General features: G+C 43.1%; 1 protein-coding gene across 1 annotated transcript; it reads left to right on the plus strand.

Annotated features, from left to right (window-relative positions):
• The first annotated feature begins 248 nt into the window (after positions 1-248).
• On the plus strand, positions 249-8,941 carry LOC120717120 (lachesin-like). Its single transcript, XM_040004950.1, has 4 exons — positions 249-672; positions 5,366-5,695; positions 8,276-8,569; positions 8,686-8,941. The coding sequence occupies exons 2-4, from the start codon at positions 5,503-5,505 to the stop codon at positions 8,793-8,795; spliced, it is 597 nt and encodes a 198-aa protein (XP_039860884.1). The 5' UTR covers positions 249-672; positions 5,366-5,502; the 3' UTR covers positions 8,796-8,941.
• The last annotated feature ends 738 nt before the right edge of the window (positions 8,942-9,679 follow it).

The following is a 9,679-nucleotide window of genomic DNA, read 5'->3' on the forward strand; positions in this document are numbered from 1 at the left end:
ATATATCATGTTTAACCTGAGTAGCGAAAGACGGCGGTGGGTTTGAAAACGATTTGCCGGGAGTCCGGTGTTCTCACTGCAAAGTGGGGTGTGCGTAATTATTCAGCCCCCTGAGTCAATACTTTGTAGAACCACCTTTTGCTGCAATTACAGCTGCCAGTCCTTTAGCGTATGTCTCTACCAGCTTTGCACATCTACAGACTGAAATCTTTGCCCATTCTTCTTTGCAAAACAGCTCCAGCTCAGTCAGATTAGATGGACAGCGTTTGTGAACAGCAGTTTTCAGCTCTTGCCACAGATTCTCGATTGGATTTAGACACTTAACTATCTTTTCAATAATTTTTGAGATAAAAGGCAGTTTGGAAATAGGTCTGTAATTTGCAATAATATCAGGATCAAGAGCAGGTTTCTTGAGTAGAGGCTGAATCACTGCATGTTTAAGATTGCCAGGTACAACACCAGAGGACAGACTACTATTTACAATGGATTGTACAGCTTATGCTATAGTGAGAAAACCATCCATTCGCTTCCGCTTATCCTTTTCAGGGTCGCGGGGGGCGCTGGAGCCTATCCCAGCTGTCATAGGGCGAGAGGCAGGGTACACCCTGGACAGGTCGCCTCTTTGAAAAATCGAGGAGGGAGAGCATCATAAGGGGAACCTGAGGGCTTCAGGTGAGAAACCAACTCCTGCAGGCAGAGCAAGGAAACTGGCTCAAACCTGTCAAAGACAGCAGAACTAGGGACAGGGGTAGAAGGGTCGAGAACGGACTGGGAAGTCTGCGCTTTCACAGATTGCACTTTATCAATAAAAAAGTGTAGGAAGTTTTCACAAATTTCCTGAGAAGACTCGACACCAGCAGTCTGTGGAGCATGAAGGACCATGTCAATAGTCTTAAATAAGACATGAGGCTTACGACAATTTGCCTGAATAATAGCAGCAAAATGTTTCCTCTTAGCATCTTTTACAGTCTTCTGGTAGGAATTCCAGTAGTTTTGTAATATTTGGTATGACACCTGCAGTTGATCCTTCATCCATTTACGTTCAGCTCTCTTACACTTTCTTCTGGGAGCACGGGTGTCTTCATTCAGCCAGGGTTCAGATTTGGCTTTAACTTGCTTAAGCTTAAAGGGGGCCACCGAATCTAAAACAGTTTGGCAGACTGAGTACTCAGCTCTTCTGTATCATTACATATGGAATCAGGAAGGTTGCAGTTCTGATTAAAAACAATAGAGAACTGACCAGCAGAGGAAGGATTAAAAATACGACAGCACCGAGCAACAACAGGAGGAGGATTAACTTTGGTACAAGGAAGGGAAACCTCAAACAAGACAGGCTTATGATCCGACCATACAACATCACAAACCTCTAAGTTAGAGACAGGTAAATTGTGAGTTTAAACAAGATCCAACGTGTACCCATATTTTTGTGTAGGCACAGACACAGGTTGCACAAGATCAAAAGAGTCAATAAGATTTAAAAAGTCCGGGCAGCACACGTGAATATTGAAGTCCCCAACAATAAGGACATGATTGTATTTTGGCATAATTTCAGCCAACAGATCAGAAAAGTCATTTAAGAAGTTCTTATTGTATTTGCGCAGTCTGTAAACCACAGCACAGAGCACTGTGTGAGAGCGACCTAGCTCAAACACACTCAGTTCAAAGCTATGTTGATAAGGGCAGTGGTTTACATTTATACTGCTTCTTAAAAACAACCGCTAGTCCTCCTCCTCTGCCTGATATTCGAGGAGAGTTTAAAAAGCAGCAGTCATCAGGTAAGAGATCTGTGAAAGCGCTGGACTCACCGGCCCTCAACCATGTCTCAGTTATACAGAGGAAATCCAGTCCTTGGGTCATAAATAAATCCCTTGAAATGAAAGTTTTATTACTCAGCGATCTAGTGTTCACCAATCCAAACCTGGTGGAGGTCAGCGTGTTCGTAGCTGACTGCGAGACCCGACACAGCAACCGCAGGTTCTATAGGTTCGCACTACGCCGACAAAGATGAGGGAAAATCCTTCGCGGCTGGGACATCTGATCCGCGCCAACAACGGGCACCAGCCAGGCATCGATGGGCTCCAGAGAGCGCGGAGAAAAGACATTGTGAGGCACAGATCCACGTTCGTTCCAAGAAGCCGGGGAAGAGCGCACCAAGTACGCCTTAAGTTTCACGAGCAGACCGCTGCATTTGCCCTGGCATCTGAAACGCTTTTGCCGTGAGGCCAGGATACGACAAAGGTTAGCTGGTAACCCAGATAGGAATGGAGGTAACGTCTTATGTCCAGTATAAGTTGCATTGGTAAGATCACTGGCAACTAGTCGGAGGTCCAGCAGAGTTTGGCGATTGTACATTAAAAGAGGGTTGACTCTAGCAATAAAAAACAACACAAACAAACACAACAGGGGAAGAGGCAGATGGTGAGCCACACACACTGGCGCCATCTTGTAACTGTTGTCAACATTTACATACTATGATGTGAAAAAAGGTAACTACTAGGGGTGCAACGATACACAAAATTCACGGTTCGGTTCGATACTTTGGTGTCACGGTTCGATATTTTTTCGATACAAAAAAATGTTCATGCATTTTTAATTTGTCATTTATTAAAATTATAAATATATATTTTAACTCAAAAGTATAGTTTTTAAATTTAACCCTAACCCTTGTGCGTGTTTTTTATTTTGACAGCGAATGCGCACCTGCGGACCACTTATGTGCAGCCCTGGTTATTTAGCTCATCATATTGCAGCCACAGAAATTCTTTTGTCCATGAAACCATAAAGCTGCACTTTCTTTTTGCCTTATAGTCTGATTTGTCATAACTTCTCCGTTTTGTGGTAAGCTTTTCTTTGGCTGTCACTTCTTCACCCTGACCTGTCTTATTTGGCTCAGCAGAACTGAAATGCTTTTACACGCTCACTCACATAAGCTCAGCGATTCTCTGCGCGATCAACCTCTCACATGTTTAAGCTTGCTGCGGGAGATTTCACTTGTCATGTTTGCATAGTAAGCTAACGATTAATAAGACGATGTCAGAGGAATTGGTGCACAAATTATCATCACTCACAGATCAGTGCTGTCGCTCTCTATACACAGTTCGCACGATTGCAAAGTGAAAGGAAAAAAACAAGCGCAAATTCAAACGCGACTTCAATATGTCACATATTGACAGTGGCTCACCGATGCCAATGACATAATTACCCAGCTACATTTCTGAAAGAATGCAAAAGCATTGACATATATTTTTCCTACAATAGCCCGACGGGCAGGGCAGAGATAGATTTTGGTAGCCTGACTGAAAAAATCGCTAGCTCCGGGACGTCGGGCTAGCGATATTGCAAGCCCTGTATCTGATTGAGGAATCACTCATCTTTGGAAAAGAGAGTTTATTACAGAGAAATGGCTCTTTCCAGAATAAAAGCTATACTATCCGCTTCTTCTGGGCTATATTCTCAGCAGCATAAGGAGAATCATGTGCTAACAGCTGTCTAAATGACTCGGCTAAAGTTAGTAGCATGCTTGTTGTTTTTGTCTTTGCACTAGGATGATGTCGGCGTAAATGTGCAGTCATATTCGTTGTGTTCCCACTAGTGCTTTCAGGTTAATCTCGTTGAAATGACCTTAACGCCACAACACGGCAAATCTCCGTTAACGAGCTACCGCCGATCGCTCCGTGCATGGGGCTAGACGGCAAACACGTTAACGAGCTAACTGCGCTAACACACTAGTTCACACCAATGTAATTGAGCATTGCATGGCACATCCAACATACTGTTTTACTTTAGTCCATGACTCGCTTACCTTCAGGGTCATACGTCACATGAAAACCAAAATAATTCCAAACGCCAGATCTGAATGTTGCAAGTAGAGCTTAACTTCTGTCTTGCTAGCTTGCCCTGCGCTCTTCCTTCTGACTATGCTGTCTGTGTTGAGCGCTCAGTGGATCTGCGCTCGACAGTGCAGCCTAGGCGGAGTAGTCGAACACAGATTCACTGAGCGCTCAACACAGACAGCATCGTCAGAAGGAAAATTGATAAAATAAATTACAAATGTTGTATTGTTCGATACATATGCGTACCGAACCGAAAGCACTGTATCGAATGGTTCAATATCGATACGAATATCGTTGCACCCCTAGTAACTACCTGTGCTCTTCTCTAAATGTTTGGATTATGGTGGACACGGTGAATCTACTGATGTTTGGTTGTACCCTTAGTCCGGCCTCCTTCATTGTCATACCATGGACAAGAACATGGTCAATCACAGTAGCTCTGATTTAATCTGATATCACATCATTAGCCACAAGTGTGATAAATTTTGAGTTGTTGTGTTCAACTGGTAAATAGACTGGTTCTTATATAGCGCTTTTCTACTCTGTCTGAGCACTCAAAGCGCTTTATACTACTAATTCATTCACCCAAACACACAAGCACTTTTTTCTGAACTAAGTAGTCTACCATTCACACTCCGATGGATACATCGGAGTTAGCATCCCTAGGCAAGATGCTAACACCATGTGGCAAAAGGAGAACAACATGGTGTTAGCATCTTGCCTAGGGATATTTGGCATGCAGACTGGAGCAGCCTGGGATCGAACCACCAACCTTCTGGTTAGTGTCTGACCTGCTCTGCCACCTGAGATACAGTGTTTGACTTTTTCCACCTGTGCTCACCAATATGCAACACAGGTGCATCACAATGACAATGTGTTGACAAGATGTGTCTAAACAGATGAAAAGTGCTTATGGTTTTGCCAAAAGAGTGACTGATTCAATAAGTGGGTTCAGGCAACTGAGACTTTGGTTCAGGCAATAGGGTTTAGTGTTTTAGCAATCGAGAAAAACTGTAAGTTACTTGCAAATTCAAAATAGTGCAGTACCCACTGAAGGTCAAGCTTTGTGCACAGTTGTCGAATGACGCTGGAGAGATTTTGAAGCCTGAAGCTGCAGTAATTGCTTCTTAGTCCAGAGTCAGTCAGTGTTATTACAAATGATCTTGCATCCCATTTTAAAACAAATTTAATGGTGTTTTGACTTATTTATTGTTATTATTAATCAGTGATGATTTTTTACTGTGGTAAAAACAACAGCAAAGGTGATTTACCTGTATGACCTCTTCAGCATCATTGAACAAAGAAAGTAGCTCTTAGTGAGAGGTGAAATTCTGTCTGTCATATTGGAAACTTATAAGAAAACATTTACATAGCATTTTCAGTGGGAGAAACATTTCTCAACTGAAAACGTTACAACCAGATGAACAGATTTGCTTACCTGGATGATTAAGCATGCTTCAAGACATTTACGCAAAAGCAATTTTAGCATTTTCACAAGGAATTCTCATGGAGCCACATCTTCTCTCTCTCAGGAATACTGTGTTGTTTTGGTGGAAATGAAGGAAAGACTGCTGTGAAAGCAAAAGAGAGAGCAGATGTCACCCTACAGACAGGAGAAAGTCCAAGTAATGCCAAGATAATATGGACTTTTGGAGCCGAAAATCTAAACATGCTACTTGCCACCATAAAGAAGAGAGCGGTGAAGAGTGACTATGATGCACGTTTTAAAGACAGACTGCAGCTGGACAGTCAGACTGGAGCTTTGACCATCACACAGCTCAGCGTCCAGGACTCAGGCATCTACAAGTGGCAGGCCATCAGCGACACCATCTTATGGAAGCAGTTTAACCTGACTGTTTATTGTAAGTACATCCGCTCACTCGCGTCACTAGACCTGGAAGACAATTTAATAAAAAGGCAACATTTTTTTCCCCACACTGATTCATGAAAAGATGCACAACAACTCCTTACTGCTGCTCTGTTTAGATACATTAGCCTCCATCTCACTTCTAGCATTCTCCTCTGTTACAAAGGCCCTCTGCATGTCCTCCTTCACTACATTCATGAACCTTCTGGTAAATGGACTGATTCTAATACAGCGCTTTTCTACTCACCCTGTATACAACATGCCTCATTCACCCATGCACTTCCAAACACAAGCGCAAACTAAACTACCTTCACACACATTCATACTCCAATGAACACATCAGAGGGCAACTTGGGGTTAGTATCTTGCCAGGGATACGCAGACTGGGGAAGCCAGGGATCGACCCACCAACCTTCCAATTAGTAGCTGACCTGCTCTACCACCTGAGCCACAGCCACCCTTCTATGTACTCTTCCTCTTTTCCTCATACCACACAGCTTCAAATCCTCTTTTTGTTAGTGCCTGTCTCCGAACCATGCATCATAGCAGGTCTCATTTTTTCTGGATGTGTATACTAAATGTTTTTCTACGTGTGTGTGTGTGTGTACACATATTTTACAAATTAAATAGAGTAAACAATAAATAAAATATATAAAAATATACAGAGTTGAGACATGTGCAAAACAGTGGCATTACTGTACAGTATGGAGTGCATAATGTTGAAGTTCCAGTAGTGAAGCTGAGGTGTCTATGAAGTGTTCAGCAGTCTGATGGCCTGGTGGAAGAAGCTGTCTCTCAGTCTGCTGGTACGGGACCGGATGCTGCAGAACCTCCTTCCTGATGGAAGTAGTCTGAACAGTTTATGGCTGGGGTGACTGGAGTCCTTGATGATCCTCCCCGCTTTCCTCAGGCAGCGCTTCCTGTAGATGTCTTGGAGGGAGGGAAGCTCACCTCCAATTATCCGTTCAGAGCACCGCACTACTCGCTGGAGAGCTTTGCAGTTGTAGGCGGTGCTGTTGCCATACCAGGTGGTGATGCATCCAGTGAGGATGCTCTCAATGGCACAGTGATAGAAGGTCCTGAGGATGCGGGGGCTCATGCCGAATCTTTTCAGTCTCCTGAGAAAGAAGAGGCGCTGCTGCGCCTTCTTCACTGTTTTGTTTGTGTGTACTGACCACGTAAGATCCTCAGCCAGATGTACTCCAAGGAACCGGAAGCTGCCCACTCTCTCCACAGCAGCGCCGTTGATGGTGATGGGGGTGTGTACTTCTCTGCACCTCCAGAAGTCCACTATCAACTCCTTTGTCTTTGCGACGTTGAGGGTGAGATGGTTGTCTTGACACCAGTGGGTCAGGGCGCTGACCTCCTCCCTGTAAGCCGTCTCATCACCGTTGGTGATAAGACCCACCACTGTAGTGTCGTCCGCAAACTTCACAATGATGTTGGAGCTGTTAGTGGCTGTGCAGTCGTAGGTGTAGAGTGAGTACAGGAGAGGGCTCAGTACACACCCCTGTGGAGCACCAGTGTTCAGTGTGATGGGGGATGAGGTGATGCTGCCCAGTCTGACCACTTGGCGTCTGTCAGACAGGAAGCTAAGGATCCAGCTGCAGAGGGAGCTGCTCAGTCCTAGATCCTGCAGTTTCCTGTCCAGCTTCGAGGGAACGATGGTATTGAATGCTGAGCTGTAGTCTACAAACAGCATTCTCACATACGTGTCTCTCTTCTCCAGGTGTGACAGGGCAGTGTGTAGTGTCAGGGCTATGGCATCATCAGTGGACCTGTTGTGGCGGTATGCGAACTGTAGAGGGTCCAGTGAGTCAGGTAGCTCCTTCATGACCATAGCTACTTCATGTGCATAGCTCTTCATGAGCATAGCTACTTCATGTGCTCCATGAAGTAGCCAGCGAGGTTCAGAATCATTTTCAAGGTCCTCGTGTTTCTCTACAAAGTCCTTCATGGTTTGGCTCATTCCTACATTTCCGACTTCAGCTTCCAGGTCCCTCCAGTCAGCTGATCATATGCTTCTAACTGTCATGTGCTCCAGATTTAAACTCAGAGGAGACTTCTCTGTGATTGCCCACAGTCAAATCTGCTCCCTCCATTCAGTCTTTAAAAACTTGAAACTTATTTTTACACACTGGCATTTGGGTCTGATTGCTCATTGTGTTTCCTGTGCCTTTTTCAGTCATGGTTAGATCTATTTACTTATTTCCCTATTCCCTCCTTTTTTATTTCCTGACTTTTATTAGACGCTTTGATCAACCTGAGTTTTTTAAATGTTTTTTTTTAAATGTGCTTTGTAAATACATTTGAGCTTTAGCTTACTCGATTAAACAGCTATTTTCAATTAATCATAGTAATCACAATTACATTATGTGTCATGATCACGAGAGAAAGAGTTGGGAGAGCTACTCTATATTTAAATCAGTTTTGTTTATATCCCTTTGCTCTGTTTGCAGAGTATCTATGAGCCCACAGCTACAGTTAGTAAAGTCAGAGACTTCATCAGTATGATAACTCTGTCAGCACTTATCAAATCACATCAATCATATTTTCACTCTCTTTCCTTCATCAGGTTCTCTTGGTACTCCCTCCATTACAGTCAGATCGTCTTTCATTAACAAAAGCTGTTCCGCAGTCACAGTGGAGTGCTCAGTGCACAACAGCCAAGACCTGGTCCTGTCCTGGTACAGACAGGAGGGAAGATTGACAAATGTTAGCAGTCCTGATCTGTCCTCCAATCTGCATCTCACTCTGGAAATAGAATCCCATGACAGCGGCAGTTACAGCTGTGTAGCTGAAAACCCTGTTGAAAAAAAGGTGACCAAACTATCAGGAGAAGACACAACTATTAAGATGGGGTCTGGAGGTAAGATGGTGATAAATCATTTTCACCTTTATTAAACTAGAACTATTATTTTTTTGTTTATCACAGTCTTATGATTAAAGAATATCTAAGCCCCAAGCTCTTCTCTCCCCCCCAAGAGTCCAGGAGCTGGTGTCAGACTGAATCTACAGTAAGACTGGTTATCTCTACTGTCTTTGGCATGGCCTTGATTATTCTTGTTGTGGACCACATCAGACTCCGAAGATGAACCACATGTGCACCGAAGTTTTTCTCAAGCTTCACAAAATGCAGTGTGTCAACCAGTGTTGGTCAAGTTACTTGAAAAAAGTAATCAGTAACTAATTACTGATTACTTCCCCAAAAAAGTAATCCCATTACTTTACTGATTACTTATTTTCAAAAGTAATTAATTACTTAGTTACTTAGTTACTTTTTAAAAACACGATTTACAACCTGAATAAGTGATAAAGTGTTAGATCTTTCAGCCCAATTCTACTTTTTCTGCATAATCCATCATACAAAATGTAATCAAATGGAAAAGTCCCTTTTTAAAACTTGTTTATTAGTTTTAATCTTTTAACTTTATGCATAAAGCAAAAATGTAATTATATGCAACATTCTCTGACTGGAAGAAATTTGTTTAATATTTAAACCTATTTTCTGCACATTCCAGCACATAAAATATTTTTTTTGTGTGTGTTTACACTCACTCTTTCAAATAGATGCAAGTAAAACACAGCAGAAAATAAATAAAGTCAAAGACTACACTGTTAAAAAAAACATCCTAAAACAGCGGTAATCTTCCGGCAGCTGGGGCGCCAAAATATGACCGTAAAATAACAGAAAATAACTGTCCCATAAAAATACAGTTATTTTCAGTAATGAAAATAGAGTTTGTTGCCCTAATTTCACATGGGATTCTGCCTTTTCCAAGTGCTTTTAGACATTAAGGGTGGCTGTAGCTCAGGTGGCAGAGCAGGTCAGCCACTAATCAGAAGATCGGTGGTTCGATCCCTGGCTGCCTCCAGGCTGCATGCCAACTATCCTTGGGCAAGATACTAGCCCCGTGTTGGCCACCTACTGGTGGTGGTCAGAGGGCCTGGTGGCGCCAGTGTCCGGCAGCCTCGTCTC

Source organism: Simochromis diagramma, unplaced genomic scaffold (genome assembly GCF_900408965.1).
Source record: "Simochromis diagramma unplaced genomic scaffold, fSimDia1.1 OVJJ01000765.1, whole genome shotgun sequence".
NCBI lineage: Eukaryota > Metazoa > Chordata > Actinopteri > Cichliformes > Cichlidae > Simochromis > Simochromis diagramma.